At 32.8% G+C, this 17572-nt stretch overlaps 1 protein-coding gene across 1 annotated transcript in view; it reads left to right on the top strand.

The window, feature by feature from the left end:
* The window catches only part of LOC129218603 (uncharacterized), a 272334-nt gene extending 254996 nt beyond the window's left edge, over positions 1–17338 (top strand). The window contains exons 12-16 of the mRNA XM_054852923.1: positions 2706–3583; positions 7345–7538; positions 8885–9023; positions 16245–16367; positions 16884–17338. Of these exons, the coding sequence (XP_054708898.1) occupies positions 2706–3583; positions 7345–7538; positions 8885–9023; positions 16245–16367; positions 16884–16916 (1367 nt within the window). The 3' untranslated portion in view covers positions 16917–17338. The remainder of the gene's footprint in view (positions 1–2705; positions 3584–7344; positions 7539–8884; positions 9024–16244; positions 16368–16883) is intronic.
* The last annotated feature ends 234 nt before the right edge of the window (positions 17339–17572 follow it).

Raw genomic sequence — 17572 nt, 5'->3', positions numbered from 1 at the left:
GACTTCAATTTTGACAATTTTCTGGGAGGAGGAGAGCCACTTACCCGAGTCTTCTTCCTTAACTTGGTCATGCGAACATTGCCAAAAATGCCGTTTTTTGAGACTTCAATTTCAAGCAAAGTCCGATATCCGATCGTCAACTCCTCCTCTCTAACGTCGCCAAAGACAGCTTAAAAAGGCGGAAGAGCTCCTGAACCTCCCACTTACATACTTTTCACCATTTTTTGTATAAACTATTTCGTAACAAAAGGGCGGCAAATTGAGGGACCGCCCTGAGCGGCAGAAACTGCACTGTTAAAACTACAAGTTGCATTCGGCACCTTTCAGGGGTGAAACGCTTGTTCACCAGCGGCACCTAATATGGAGCCGAAATTGCACCTCTAACTAGGGTGAAAAACAGGCACCTTTTAAAAAATAGGCAGCCGGGGTGAAAGGAATGAACCTTGGGAGAGAGAAATGGCACCCTTACTGTAGATCCTCCTCCCCCCTCCCCCGTATTGTGTGCGTTTTTGAATACAGTTGTGTGTTTTTTTTTTAAATAGTTTTGTTTTGATTCATGATAGTCTACGTTTTGCACACGTTTCACATTGCATGAATTCAGTACTGGAAATGATTAAAACTTGTAATTACAGCATTTGATCATATTTCAGAGTTTTCAACATAGTTAAGAAGTGCTCATTGCTTTAATTCATCTGATCGTTCTCTACATCAGTGTTTCTCAACCTATTTTGACCCACGGGTCCGTAAAAGCAAATGAAAAACATTGCGGACCAGTGAAATTTTTATCCTTTTCTTAAAAATAAATAAAATAAATAATAATAATTATAATAACTCTCAGGGCGGTAAAAAACTTGTGAAAAAATTCTACGTACTGATGATTTTTTTTTTTTTACAAAGTAATATTAAAAATGAATAAAACAATAAATATCTACAGACTTTTTTTGGTATCAAAGAGTTGTCACAAATATGTTTAAAGTTGAATAATCATAGTTAAGTTAATGATCATTTGTGAGAAATAACCGCACCGAAAGTATAGTGTAGAGGTACTTATGAATTATTTACACGAAGAGCTAAAAATATTCTGGGATAATAAAGTTACGGAAAAACAAATTCGTTTCTCAAACGTTCAAAATTTCAATCAAAATAACAATAAAATAAAATGCGCATGAAATTTTTCGACACTTTAAAAATTTAAAGAAATTCCTAACGCTATCGAAATATTAACCACTAACAGGAAATGATTCAAACACTTGAACGAAAAAGCAAAAGAAAAAGCTAGACGGAGAGAGATTTCTTTTTTTATTTTTTGCGCTCGCTGTTGTGTAGTAATCTACGAAGCAAAAGAATCATTTTTATTTAGGTTCTCACTTGTTGATTATGGATAATCTTATTCCGGTTATTATTTTGGTAATTAAATGTTGCTTATCGAGTACTCAAGAAAATAATGATATATATATATATATATATATATATATTTAGTAGCGTTCTGAATGATGGAAATTTCACGACAGTAATGATAAACTGAAAATCAACAACTAACGGTACTACGGTATCGTAACGGACTAACGGTAACTGAAAAGCATTAAACATACTTTTAACTATGTTTGAAAGCCCTAAAAGCTACAAAGTGATCAAAAGCTGTACTTACTTGTTATTTTAAAGAATTATCCTAGAAAAGTTGAGATTTAATCCAATAGTGTACTTCATTCAATGTGAAAAACATAGAAGCCACGTATAGATGAAATCTATCATTCGTCCGCCATATTGAAGTGGTTGAAGTTATCTGGTTGAATGGTGAATGTATGCCGGAAGCGCAGGCGCCAGCAAGTCATTTTTGATTGCTTGCTGTTTTGGCACCCCTGTCTACGATTGTCTGATGTTTTCGCACCCCTGCTCTACTTCCTCGCTAGTATGGCACCCTTGGGCACCATGCTTTCACCTTAGGGGGAATATATTCACTCGTCTGGAACCTCTGGTTATAACAGTGTGTAGCTACGCCACTGGTCATGGGCGCACCATTGAAATTCTTAGGGAGGGGTGTTTTAAGGGTTATTTTTCTCTTTTTTGGGGAGTCTGTCACTCTTGAGGGGTATCCTGGGTATTAGAGGTACAGCCGATAAAATTTTCAGATGATCCACCATAAATAACAAGTGTCGCGATATCAGTAACTTCCCATTTTTGGAACCAAGAAAGCTTTTCAAAATTTTGTTGTGAGTATTTTTCTGACATAATTTAATAAAAGTATCCCTTTACTCTTGATGGGGATGAGCCACCTCTGTATTTAATGTACCGTATTTTCCTGGTTATTATCCACGGCGGTGTGTAGTGGCCCATTTTTAATTTCTGTCATCCTTTTCCGACTGATTTTAAAAATGCAGATTATGATAGTTTGAGTAAATTTTTCTTTTACAATATGACTTTTCTCAGATTTTCAAATTGTCCCCGAAACTATCAAGTCTCACCTCTGTGAGACGTAGGCCCTCAAGGGAGAGGGTGATTATACACATCACGTGGGATTTTTATTAACATTTCTTATTAATGGTTTACTTTGAAAACTATTTCCATTTAAGGGATTGTTAATGTACTCATTGTTCTCTTTTTCTCTGATATTTACTGTTAACTTCGTTTTTGTTTCTTGTAACGCTTTTGTCTCAACGAAAAATACTTTTCGTAAATACTGCATCATTTTTTTTTTCCTCTTGCAGGTAATTCTGTTCTGGAATTAGGGGCTTCATGGCTTCATGGCTCCAGCAACCTTTTGTACAAATTTTCACATGACAATAATCTTTTATGCAATCCTTCTGATTTTCCATCACATGAAGGAGAAGGTGTGTTTTGTACTTCAAATGGAGACATTGTTGATGCAACAATTGTTGAAGAAATCAAAGAAATTTTAAATAATATAAAGAACGAATTAGGTATTAATAATCTTAACAGCAAAGATTTGAAATCTGTGATGGACGTTTTCTCATCTTACTTCAGTTCTTACATATCTAACTGTAATCACTGCTCAAATTCTGATGTTAAATGGGCACTATTTCATTGGTTTATTAAGTTTGAGACCATAGACAATGGCTGTGACAGTTTAAATGAGGTTGCTATTCAAAGTTATACAGATTGGCAGGATTGTTGTGAAGAGATGTATCATATCAATTACAAAACTGGTTTTCAATCAGTGATAGACAGCTTATGTGCTCAAATACCAAGCAATTGCATAAAAGTTAATATGCCAGTAAACACTGTGAAATGGAATGACAAATTCATTTTCAGAGAAAAAAAATTTTTTGAAACAGAAATTGACAGAGAATTTCCAATTTTACTTCAGTGTGAAGATGGTGAATGTATTTCTGCCGACAGCGTTATTATCACTGCCTCAATTGGTTTTTTGAAAGACAATATGGATAAATTCTTTAATCCAGTTTTACCGCTGAAAAAACTTCAATCAATACAAAGACTTGGCTATGGAACGATAAACAAAATTTATCTTGTTTTTGCTGAACCTTTCTGGAATGATGATAGTTGTGGTTTCCAGCTCATCTGGCTGGATAGTATGCATAATGATTGTAGAAAGCTCTTGAATGAGGTTACTTTAATTTTTTTGCTTTACATTGCATTACCTCGGTAAAAATTTAGCTTTTTTTTTTTTTTTGTTTTTTTTTCATATTTTTAAAACATACAGTTCGCGTAGTTTAGCAAATTATGTGATGTTATTTCTCATGTTGACTTCTTAACGTATTGTGTGTTTTAGTGTACAATATATTTTTTGCATTTATATTTATTGTATATATTGTAAAGTACAAAACTTAAAAAGTTTTAACTTTTTATGATGTTTGTTATTTTTTTACTATTTTTCGACCTTTTCAAAAAGGTGTTTTTGCAGTATGTTCTTTTTAAAAAAATACGAAACACTGGTTTTGACCCCCCCCCCTCTACCCCCCCCCCCCCAAAAAAAAATCCTTCCTTTAAATAATTAAATAAATTAAATCAGTATGAATAAACAACTTGACAGATATATTGTGGAACATTAAAAGTATTCATTTAACTTGGTGTGTTCTCGGTATGTGAATGCTATCCTTAGCAATGCTTAACCCCTCCTTCTTCCCAATACAAAAGTGTTTGGGCTTAAATTCTTGGTAAAAGTGCAAGAATGTCAAAATCAGAATGCTAGCGCACACTGAAAACAAATACAGAAGAATAATAAAGACAACTCAAAGGAAGATTTCAAAGAAAGCCTCTCCAATGACAGGGGCGTAGCTAAGGGGGGGTTTTTGGGGACAAACCCCCCCCCCCGAAAAGTTAGTCTCAAAAAAAAGAGAAAAAGAAGAGAGAAGTGAAAGAAAAAAAAAGAAGAAAAGGAAAAAATTCCAAGCGATTTTACATATATATATATATATATATATATATATATATATATATATATATATATATATATATATATATATATATATATATATATATATATATATATATATATATATATATATATATATATATATATGTATATAATATATATGTATATAATATATATATATATATATATATATATATGTATATAATATATATGTATATAATATATATATATATATATATATATATATATATATATATATATATATATATATATATATATATATATATATATATATATATATATATATATATATATATATATAAAAGAAGTAACCCCCCCCCGAAAGTCGGGTCTAGCTACGCCACTGTCCAATGAAGATTACTAAACTAAGTAGAATGTGAGGCAAGGGGGGGGGGGAAGCACATGCAGTGTCATAAGCGTCTACAAAATGCCAAATAAGCACTAAATATTTGAAAAAAGAAATTGAAATGAGGAAGAAAAGTTAAGTGCTATTTTTTTCATGTCATATTTAAAAATTAGCAATTTTGATACTATTCTGATTGAATTTTATAACTGCAGCTATAGACCATGCTTTGTAAATCTATTCTTAGGTTGAAAACAATAATACAGTTCTAGAAAGAAAACTAAAATTATGGTGTGTAATAAATACTATCAGCAGGGGTTCGTCAAGAGGAAATTTGGGTTCGTTAACGAACCCTTCACAAAAATCGCCTCATTCCAAAACAGACCCTTCGCAAAATTTTGATCAAACAAAACGGACCTTTTGCAAATTATTTATTGAAAAAGCAAATCTGAATTAAAAATGACGCATATTTTCTTATGTAAGTCGATACTTTCTGGAACCTTTATTGAAGTTAAAATTAAGGGGCGGGGGACCTGCTCATAATACGGATTTGCTAATTTAGAAAAACGAATTGGCGCTCTTCTTTGGTGCTCGCACAAGCGATAAATCACTAATACTGCCAAATATAGCTTTTGTGGTTAATGTGAGTTTGCTTCTTTAAAAGGAATTAGCAACTTAAGTCAGTTGCCTTTTTTTTTAGTGTGTTGCTTGTTTGTTTCATCATAGTCGGATTAAAATGGCTAGCAACGATGTTGCTATTGTAGATTTCTCTAAAAATGTTATCCTCTGCAACTGTGCAAAATTGCCACGTAAGGTGTTTTCTCCCCGCTCATGGTTTATACAGAAAATAGAAATTATAGCATATTCAGGGAATTGAACTTTGCAGTACAAATCCATAGTGGGAAAATGTGATCGCTTCAGGTAAAGTTACCAGTTTTAAAATTATCACCATTTTATCGCCTGACCTTCAACTCTTTAGCGACCTGTCTTTACATTATTTTAGGAGAAAATTCATATGGGTTTTGAATTTTTGATGACAACAAGGGTAATTGTCTTCCGGTTATATTCCGTATTTTTTCGTGTGTTAATCCGGAAGTTCGGTACTGTCCGTTTCCGTTATGCTTTTTATCACCTCACCTTCGAATTTTTTTTTCCTTATTCCAAATTTTCGGCGAATATAATGCCGATTGTTAACAAAAAAAAAAATCACGTAGATATGTATATGATATTAATGTTTGCACTTCTAACCTGTTATAAAATGCCATTCTTTTTTTTTTTTTTCTTTTTCTTACAGATTTTTTTTTTTATTTGCCGTTTTTATACTTTTGAGGCCTTCATTTTGAAAAAATGCAATCTCTTTGCATCCAATATGGAAATTGAATTCCACTCATTTTTGATGCTTACCACGCTTTGTTAGCTGGCAAATAAAGGAAATTTCCTTTAATTTTTATTAAAATCACAGGTGAGAATTTTCAAGCAAAATTCCGTATTCTTTTATGATGATCAAGTTAAAACGCTGAATCGTTCGTTTAATTTTATGTCTGCTTCAACTATGCCGATAGATATTAACAGTATGTTTATCGTAAACCTTTAAATTGTAAATTAAAATTACTTTTTCTGAAATAAATTCTTTTATAAGCCGATTTTATACTTTTTAACCCTTTACTTTGGAAAATTGCTATCTTTTTACATCCACTATGCGAAACCGATTTTTCACATTTAAAATGTTTACTTCGCTTTGTTAAGAGTCAGACAAATAAAAAATTTCTTTTTATTTTTTTTAAATCATAAAATTGAAAAGCTTTAAACGAAACTCCACGCTCTTTAAGAGTGTCATATGTCAAAAAATTAAATGATGAACTGCCGGCTGAATTTTATTTTTGTTTCAACTATTTTAAGTTTTTATTATATTATATAACGCCTCTAGATATTTCTAGCGTAGTAAGGAAAATTTAGAATAATATGGAATGCTACATTGATATTGATACATCAGGGATACGTAGTTTTAGAAGAACGATGCTTCCCCCCTCCGCAAAATACAATGAAGACCCCCCCCCCACCAAAAAAAAAAATTATATTCTCCCCAGAAAAGAGAAAAATCACTCAGCAAAAATTCCAATGGCGCAATCTGTGCATTGCGCCCCCCCTCAAATATATTACTATATGTATAAATTTTGAAATTTCAAATTATTTAATTTTTCAGAAAACTACTAGAGTTTTTTACAAAATTATCTGATTTTTCTCAAAAAACGGACCATGTGAAAAATCCTGGACAGACCTCTGTTATTAGTCACAAAAATGTTTATTACGATTCATTTGCAAGAATTTTTTTAATGTAAACCATATCCAAATGAACTTTTTCCGTAATAAAAGTAGGAAATCGAAACTATTTGCATTAATTGTTGCAAATATTTAAACTTCATCATTACACACATAAAAAAGAAAGAAAAAGTTGAGTATCAATTTCCAATCGTAAATAAATGAACTACTTTATTAAAGAACATATTCATGGTAGCTTGCTTCATTCTGTGTTCTGCAATTTTGTACTAATATTGTAGCTTTATTATTATTATTATTATTATTATTATTATTATTATTATTATATTATTATTACTGTTATTATTTTCAGAATCCATGGATTAATGGAATCACTGGTTTTGATGTTGTACGAAATCAACCCAATGTTTTACTTGGTTGGATTGGTGGTATGGAGGCAAAACAAATTGAAAACATTGATGATATAACTGTGAAAGAAGTTTGCACTAAAATTTTAAGAATATTTCTCAATAAAAAAGATATTCCATTCCCAAAAGTAATTTTCAGGTACTACTTTTTTAATAGCATTTTATGATCGAACTACAATAGATATTCTCTGAAGTTCTCAAATCTTTAATTTACAATGCAAACTGTATATTATTTTAAATTTTAATGTTTTATTGTTGAAACTAATTTTTATTTTACAGGAAACAATTCTGCTTCTTTCTCTTTCTTTTCTTTCATGACTCAAAAAACTAAATGTGCTCTTCTATGACAAACAAAGTTTATTTCATAACATTTGAATACAGAACACTTTGTTAGAAGACATTTTTAAAACTTCAAATGGGGGGGTTGTCCATGACTCCCCCCCCCAACCCTCTTTTTTTCTGAATTGATTCTTCGGTGCAAAAATGTAATATATTAACATCATTCATTTTGATAAATTTAAACAACTGGATCATATGTCCCCTCTGAATTCTCATTTGCTCCAGGAAACGTATTGATACGACAATATTTTTCTTTTTGAAAAAGGTATGAAGATGAAAAACAAAACATTCTGGAAATGAAAGATGTTCGATCTAACACAAATAATTCGTAATTTTTTACTCTTGAATTATAAAAAATTAAAAAACATAAATTATTGAGCTTTCTAGTAATTTAATTAATTAATTTATTTACAAATGCTAACTTTCTTTGTTCGTTAATTAATTTTGTAACTGTTTTTGCTCCTGACAATTGATAACATCAAAAGAATACGTTTGACGGCGTATTAGGGTATAGATATAAGAACGGTCGACTTTCGATCCTGAACCCCCCTCTTTTGGAAAATTCCTGTCCCACACCTGTTAAGTTAAATCGCTAATTGCAAGTAAAAGGGGGTAGGGAGAAAGAGGAAACAAAGAAAAAACACATGAATAGCAAAATAAATGATGAAACGGCTTTAACAGTGTAACTGTGATTTTCAAAACCCCGATTTTATACCGAAATTGAACTGTCTTCTTTACAGTGTATTTTTTCTTTACTGATTCTGTTTCACACTCTGACTTATTCCTACAGCTATATGTCTTTTGATCTATTTTACATTCGCCCAAAGCGATTTAATTAGTAAAAAATACGAGAAATATTAAATTTTGAACAAATCGCGACTACAAAAATGAAACTTTCACATACACTGTTAAAACCAGGGGTTCCAGACGAGTGAAAATGAATGATAGTTATGAATCAGAATGATTTATTTATAAAAAACAATGTTGATGTTATCAACATTGTTTTTTATAAATAAATCATTCTGATTCATAAAATGGGTTCCATTATGTTTTGAAATTAGGAAGTTATGTTGCGACACCCTGGTATCAATGTATATATTTTGTTTTTATGTTTTTTTTTTAGTATAGCTCTTATGAATATTATAGGACTTACTGGTACACAAATCCCTACATAAGAGGAGCTTATAGTTTTCGGAGCAAAGAGTTCTCTCAGTTTGGTCATTCAACAGAAGATTTTTCTCCCTTGTGCTGTACTTATGTTAGTGAAAAAGAAAATGAAATTGAGGTACTTTTTGAGATACATAATATGTCTGTATATTAGCCAGATTTTATAAATCATTAAAAGAAGAAATGTATACTATACATTTTTTTTAAAAAAAGTAAACAATTCATTCATCGATTTTTATTGATACTGATGATTTCTTTTCGATGCTAGTGTTATTTTTTAGCTTTTAAGAATGTAAAGAAAAGAAACTATTATATACTTTGGAACTTAGGCTGATTCATGCATTAACCAAAAGCGCATTTTTCTTCAGAAAATTAATTAAAGTTAAAAACATATTTTTAAGTCAAAACAAAACTTAACTAAAAAAACAAGCAAACAGCATGATCAAATACCCTGGTTTGAGGTTGTGATATATTTAATCATTTATTAATGCTTAAATCAGCAAAAGAAGCTTCAGATTAGCTGTTGAGGTTTCAATAATGTCAACAGTAAGAAAAATATCTTGTCTCCGCATTGCATAAAGGTTGACATGTTAGGAAATATCATCTTGCATTAATGCTGCTTCAGTATTGTTATGTTACTCCATTTATGCTGTCAGCAGGCTGCCACAATATTGACTGACAAGGTGTATTCAGCATAATGTCAGGAAAATATCAAGGTAGGCTGCGTTTGTAATGCTGCATACATAATGATATGACATGATAATATCAAGATGTTGTCATTACAGCATGAATCCAGTCTCTAGGCAAGATGATCTTGCTTTTGTAATCCTGTATACAAATACAAATGTGACGACCAGCAACAGGCTCTTGGCACAGCTAGGCTGGTCCTAGTCAGTTTATTAGTCCCCAATGAAGAACAATGGCCCTCTTAAAGCTGTCCACCCCCTTGCTCGTTACCATCTCTTCCGGTAAGCTGTTCCAAGTGCCCACAACCCTACTGAAGTAGTAGTTTTTTCCTTATTTCCAAGTTAGCCTGAGATTTGAATAGCTTAAAACAATGACCCCCTTTTCCTGCCTTCGGTGCAAAAATGTAATCCATTAACATCATTCATTTTGATAAATTTAAACAACTGTATCATGTCCCCTCTGACCCTCCTTTGTTCCAAGAAACGTATTGATATGACAGGAAAATATCAAGATGTTGTCATGACAGTGTGAAATCAAGCTGTAGGCAAGATGATCTTGCTTTTGTAATCTTGCATACATATCGATATGACAGGAAAATATCAAGATGTCATGACAGCATGAGTCCAGCCTCTAGGCAAGATGACCTTGCTTTTGTAATCCTACATACGTATGGATATGACAGGAAAATGTCAGGATACATTGACATGACAGTATGAAATCAGTACGTTTGCAAGATGTTTTATCTATTTATTTATTTGTATTGTTTTCACTTCAAACTCAAGAATTAAATTTCATTCTTTAATCTTTAATTATTTTTGTTATTCTTCAAGACTGAATAATTTTCTAGCCTAAGAATATTTTCTAAAAGCTGACATCTAATCGGAAATTCATATAAAGATATCAATAGTACTCGCAATTTAATCTATTACAAAATAATAACAAACAACGTATTACAAATGATGGTTCTGCTTCAAGGTCATCCACCACGTGGTCAAGCTTTAGTGTATGGATTACAAGAAAAATCAAGAAACGAACAGAAAGTTGCATATATGTTGACCTGCTACCACTTTCTTCATTTGTTTAAAATGTTCAGAAATGAATAAAAGTAAAATGTAATTCACTTGTTTAAGATCAGTAACGTAGAATTTTCATACTCTTGTATGAAAATTTTTCTTTTTGCTATTTCTGTTTTTGTAAAGAGTTCTTTTTTGTATTACAATTTTCGTTAGCTGTTGATTTTATTCTGAATTAGCAACATTGAAATTTTGCGAAATAAGAAAAAAATAGGTAGGTTGTGCTAAAACGTTAATACAAATCTATAAGCAAACGCGTGTTTTGGGGTTTTGGAAGCCCTTTTTCACAGCTAATCTCAAATTGCAAGAATGTCTATTTCACTAATTGAGCAATACGTAAGGTTTTTGAAAGATTTAAACTAATGCTTTAGTTTGAGTTTTTTTTTTCGGGGGAGAAGGGGGGGGGGCGGTATTGCTTTTTTAAAATAATGATTGATCATACTTTTGATGCTCATATTCCACTTTTGAAATCAATACGGGCAAGGTGAAAAGTTCTCGACCTAACAATGAAAAACTGATTTTCAGTTTAAAATTGATTTAATTTTTCTACATAATATCCCTTGACTTCAATAAACTTAATCAAGCGTTTCTCCAACATTAGTACTCCTTCCCGGAAATAAGAGTCTGAATGGCTGTGAAAATATCTATCTCCTCCTTTCAAGCCCTTTCCAGAAACAAATTTCTTCAAGTCTGTTAGCAGATGGAACTGTGAGGGTGCCAGTAGAACAGGAGGAATATGGCCGATCAACTTTTACCTCAAATTCCGCAGTTTACCTATCGCCAAAAAAATTATTTTTTTCCCCTTTCAAACTAGTCCTCTTCTCCAGAATTTTGGCATGAACCTGATCACGAAGGTTAAAGTAATATCTGCATGTAATTGCTTTACCTTTCTCAAGGCAATCAATAACAGGATCCCTTTCGCATCCGAAAACACGTTGCCCAAAACTTTTCCGACAGAAGAATCGATTTCTCTCTTCCAAACACCGGCTTCTACTCATTGTTTCGTTTCTGGCATGTAATGGTGAACCTATGTCTCATCCATGATGATGACAATCATCATAAAACAAGTTGTTGCACCAAAATGCTCTGATCACTTTTGCAACGATCCAAGCATTGCCGCGAAAATCTGATTTTGATCGGCATTCAGCAAATACTGCACCCATCTTGTGCCGAGCTTTGGCACCCCCGATTCTTTGTGCAAGATGTTTCACACCCTTTTTTCCGATACCCTTACAGCCTTAGCTTTTTCACCCACCTAGCTTCCAACACGATATTTCGTACTCTTTCGATGATTTCCGCTGTGATTGCGGTTTTTTGTAGGGACTCACGAACCATCTTTGAGGGACGTGGGGGATTTCAGGGGACGACCGCCTACTTTTTAACGGTCGACATGGAAGTAGAGTCCAAAATAACGTTTTTCAACGCGGGATTAATTTCCTAATCCAAATAAAACGAAGAATTTTATGACCGCACAATCTTCAATTTTATCTATTTTAAAGAGAAACACCTAGGACGTCCACTACAAAAATTCATGGAGTTAAACTACTTGAGAGAACAAGTTAAAACTTTTCATACGAACTAATAACAAGTGCACTGTCGCGTAGTTTCCCCCCTGGTGGGGAACAAATTAGTGAGTAGGCAAAGAGATAAAGAGTGTGCTTCATTGCACCGAATACGTATGACATGCACTGTTATAACCAGGGGTTCCAGACGAGTGAAAATATTCCCTCTAAGGTGAAAGCATAGTGCCTGAAGGAGCAACACAAGCCAGGAAATAGAGCAGAGGAGCCAAAACAGCATGCAATCGCAGAAAGACTCATTGCGCATGCGCTTTTTGCCTTAGACATACATTCAACCACCTCAATATGGCGGACAAATGATGATTGCGTTTGTGTCTCTTTCACATTGAATGAAGTATAATATTGGATTAAAACACAACTTTTCTAGGTTTATTTTTCCGAAATTACAAGTAAGTACAGCTTTTGATCACTTTGTAGCTTTTAGGGCTTTCAAACATAGTTAAGTGTTTAAAAGTGCATTTATTGCTTTTCAGTAACCGTTAGTCTTCTAGTTCCCGTTTACCGTTACTATCGTGAAATTTCCATCATTCAAAACGCTATATTAAAAATATCTGTCATTATTTTCTTGAATACTCGATAAGCAGCTTTTATTAATCACCAAAAGAACCTTAATAAAATGTTTCTTTTGCTTCGTAGATTATAACAGAAAGCTAGCGAGAAAAAAAAACTCTCTCTCAGTCTAGCTCTTTTTTTTTTTTTTTTTTTTTTTTGCTTTTTCATTCAAGTGTTAGAATCATTTCCTGTTAGCGGTTAATGCCTCATAGCGTTAGAAACTTCTTTTGGTTTTTTATTTAACTGGTTAAAAAACTTGATGTGCATTTTATTTTGTTACTCTTGATTAACGTTTATGAAACGATTTTGCTTTTCCGTAATTGTAATATCCCTGAATATTTTTGGCTCATCATGTAAATAATCCATAAGTACAGCTATGCTTCATTTTCGGAATACGTCATGTTTTAGTAAATGTATAATTTCTCACATGTTTTAAATAATTACTCGTTTTTAAATTATAACGTATTTGTGACACATCTTTGATACCAAGTAAAGGGGTAGATATTTATTGTTTTATTAATTTTTAACATTACTTTTTGTTTAAAAAAAAACATCAGAACCCTGATTTTTTTCACATGTTTTTTAACGGCCCCAGAGTTATTATTCATATTATTTATTTTATGAATTTTTAAGAAAACGATAAAGATTTCATCGGTCCGCAAAGTTTTTCATTTGCTTTTACCGCGCCCGTGGGTCAAAAGAGGTTGAGAAACACTGAGTTAGAGCACGTTTAGATGAATTAAAGCTATAAGCACTTCTTAACTATGTTGAAAACTCTGAAATATGATCAAATGCTGTAATTACATGTTTTAATCATTTCCAATACCGAGTTCAATGTGAAAAATGTCCAAAACGTAGAATATCATAAATCAAAACAAAACTTAAAAAATAAATAAATAAATAAATAAATACACAACTGTATTCAAAAACGCACACAATACGGGGGAGGGAGGAGGAGGATCTATGGTAAGGGTGCCATTTCTCTCTCCGAAGGTTCCTTTTTTTCACTCCGACTGTCTAGTTTTTAAAAGGTGCCTGTTTTTCACCATATTTAGAGGTGCGATTTCGGCTCCGTATTGGGTGCCGCTGGTGAACAAGCGTTTCTCCCCTGAAGGGTGCCTAATGCATCCTGTAGTTTTAACAGTGTGGCTTACAAGTGGTTTCTCTTGTCAAAGAAATTCTGAGGCAGTCGGGGTACTCCTTTACGGAATTGAGGAAAATCATGACCAAAGTCAACATTTTTAACTACCACAATTGGTCACCCTGAGTCAAAGAAAATATGTTTACTCTTAATCTCATGCCAAGGCCCAATGATCAAAATATTAAAGTACATATTGCGTCCGTGTCAGATGAAGAAATTGCACCGCAAAATAGCCCAAGGCCCCGTGAGACAACGCCGCGACAACGTTGAATCACTGTGAATAAATAGACAAACTTTGAAAAAGCAATTAGCATATTCAGAAGAAATACCAAAATTAAGGAACCAACCCAAAATTCAGATACATTCAATTTTAGCAATACAAACTTCATTTTAAGAAAGTCGGCACAATCATAATAACAAAACCTATGATTTCATACTCACAACATCTGTAGGTTCGAAAGAAGGATGGCACCAAACGCAAGAAAAGACGAATCTGGCGGCAAGATATTACTTCAAGATGAAAATTTATTCGCTGGAGACATTTTCACTACAGTCACAGTTCGGTGAACACAACACGGACAGATAACGCACACATAAACAATAGGGAAGTTGCAACCTATTAAATGTTCATATTTTGGCTATTGCATATTGTTAATTGACCCTCAAAACTAAAAAATTCACCATCGCCGAATTTTAAAACACCGTGGTTGATTTTTAATGAATTTTTAAAAATCCACGCGCAAAAGTGCGCTCTTCTGAAACGTCACGAGCCTACGTCACAGGGCGCGAATGGGCAGCCTTCCGCCGAAGATCCCTTGTTTTCGCTAGGGACATTTTGAGCGCGTTGATATTTTTATTTTTTAGAAATTCAATAATCCTTTTGAACACACTATGGAGGCCGGATTCGTTAAAGCACAATCTAAATAATCTTCCTCAAATAATATTAATGGTGATATTCGAATATTTCCGAGAGGATGAGAGGTTTAATGTTCCAGAAACGCGAGGAGATAAGCCTTTTACGTTTCATCTTCGAAGTCGAATGCACGTACTTCGATTTCTCCCATGACATGGGAACCGGTTCGCTAGCGTTTCTCTCCTATCGGACGTCACTTCCTATGCCATCTGACGTCACAGGCGCTTGAGCTTTAAAAATTAATTTAAAAAAAAACTACTTATCGTATCGCAAAAATTTTTTCACCTATGATGTTCATACATGTTACTCTATCATATAAAAATAAAATTGAAAAATCGAAAACTTCCCTATTGATGCGTATGGCCAAGTGGAGGTCGCTTACAAAACACAAAAGATATATCCATGGGGGAGCAAACACACAGCATTCAACTTCCACACTCTTTACAAGGACGGCGGCTGCCTCACCCCGTACTAAACCACATCGCATTTCTCACAGCCCCGGAGCGGCGAAGCCGTTGAGCCAATCGCCCTTTGCTCACGCACTCTCGTCGAGGTCCTACGCTAGTAGAATTTCAAAATCCTCAAATCTTGCCGAAAAAAGCGCTTCACCTCTATATATAAACTTTTCATCGAACATTTTGGAAGAAATGATTGCATCAGCCAAAAACTAGCAAGAAGCGGTTCTGCAGCCAATGAAGAGAAAATCAAACCCAAACCAGCGTCCGATTGGCCGAAAGTTCACTGACCGAAACTAATGTAATTCGTCACGTCATTACTCTCTCACAAATTCTCACGGAGTAAAGACATGAAGGGGAAAAAACCGTTCTCTGGGGAGATAAGAGGGATGGAAAACGAAACAGATGTGGTACGTTATACCGTAAATTTTATACCATATGCGCCTAGTCAGAAAACATACATTTTTGCTATTTGAAAGCCATTTCTGTGTCAGGCCGAGAACTTTTCACCTTACCCTCGTACTATGGTGCAAAATACTACTTTTAAGCCCCAAGTAGGTTAAGAAACAACAGCTTGTCAGATTTCCTTTTAAAGCAAGAATGATTGAAGTACATGTTTTAATGCATTACATAAAAAAAAGAGGAATAAACCAAATGATAAACAAATAGTCGGGTTGTGGTAAAAAAACTATAATTATTAGCATTTAAATATTTCCTTTTGTGACATACAACATGAAAAGAAAGCTCCTTACAATTTCTAAGAAGTTGTAGTTTGATCCATTTCATTCTCTGTTTTATGATGTTTTAACTATTTGCAAATTTTGTGACCAGAAAACTTATAAAAATATACAAAACCAAGCAACTTTCACTGTCTGTGAATGTTGCTTTCAATTGGGTAGGATTGACTTTATACAATACATATGATTTTCCTTTTGCAGTGGCCTATTATGATTTTCTCTGGGGAAGCCTTTGACCAAAGTGCATTTTCATCAGCTCATGGTGCCTTTCAGTCTGGTTTAAAAGCTTTTCAGTTTTTAGATGATGCATGCTCTAAAATTGAGGTAATAATTTTGGATTCAAACTCTTTTATGACTTTTTATTTAAAAAAAATTAGAAAGTTTTAAACTGCATTATAAAATTTAATTTTGAAAGTGATTCATCAGTTAAAAATAAGAGTAATATATTAAAAAATTAAATTAAAAAAGTATCAATAACTTGATTGTTGCCCATTTTTACTGCTATTTCAAAAGAAATATTGTATATTATGCTGGCAAAATAAATAGCGTGCTTTTCTGCGTATGGAATGCTAGATATAGTATGTCATATTTATTTGTATTAGAAATCAGACATTAATTATCATTGTTTTTTTTTAAATCTTATTTTGTGTTCATATTAACATAATATTAATTCACTTTACCATAATGTCAAAACTGAGCTGTTCTGTTAGATCTGAACGCAAAAAAAATGATTTATCCACAAATACTTTGATACACAGATTTACCCTTGAATTAATTTTATTTGCTACTTTTTTTTCTTTAAGCGACTTCAATTGAATAACATTCACTCAATATTTACAGAGAGATTTGGTGCAGACTTGTTGCAACAGATGAAGGAAAAAGTTTCATATGTTTTACTTTGAAATTAAGCTTTATTAAAAAGGTTCTAACTTTTTTTCTCCATTCTTCATGCTTTACATCTTTCTTACTGTAAGAATCAAGTTCTTTTAAACATGTACCTGCTTATGAATATATTTTGTAAAAAGTCTGGGGAGTCACATGACAATGTGGTTTGACTGTATTTCTGAAGATTAAGAAAATAAGTAATCTGTATCATCAAATTATTTTTCGGTAATAAACTTACTACATACTTTTTGACGTTTTATAGACATTGACACACATGAAAACTGCTTTACAGTGCATTGCAGAAGTTTAAGCACAATGCAAATATTTGAATAAAATAGAAAACTATTCAACTGAATGCTTTCAAACTTCTACTGTAGGAGGCTAGTATAGATCATAAATATGCATCTGAATTTAAAAAAAAAAAAAAAAAAAAAAAAAAAAACAATCCAAATGAAAATCAGAAGTTAAAAAATATATTTTTTTGATGTCACAAAAGTCAATGCACAAATCAGATTTCATACAAATATCTTTTTAAACATAGCAAGTGGTGAGAAGGTAAGACTTTTGTTTTGGACTATAAAGTGTCAAAACTGCTTAACAAATGATCAAAATTCCATAATACCTGTAGTTCTTGCTTGAAGAAA

Source organism: Uloborus diversus, chromosome 3, assembly GCF_026930045.1.
Source record: "Uloborus diversus isolate 005 chromosome 3, Udiv.v.3.1, whole genome shotgun sequence".
NCBI classification, from domain to species: Eukaryota; Metazoa; Arthropoda; class Arachnida; order Araneae; family Uloboridae; genus Uloborus; species Uloborus diversus.
This window is presented reverse-complemented; position numbering and strand designations above follow the sequence as displayed.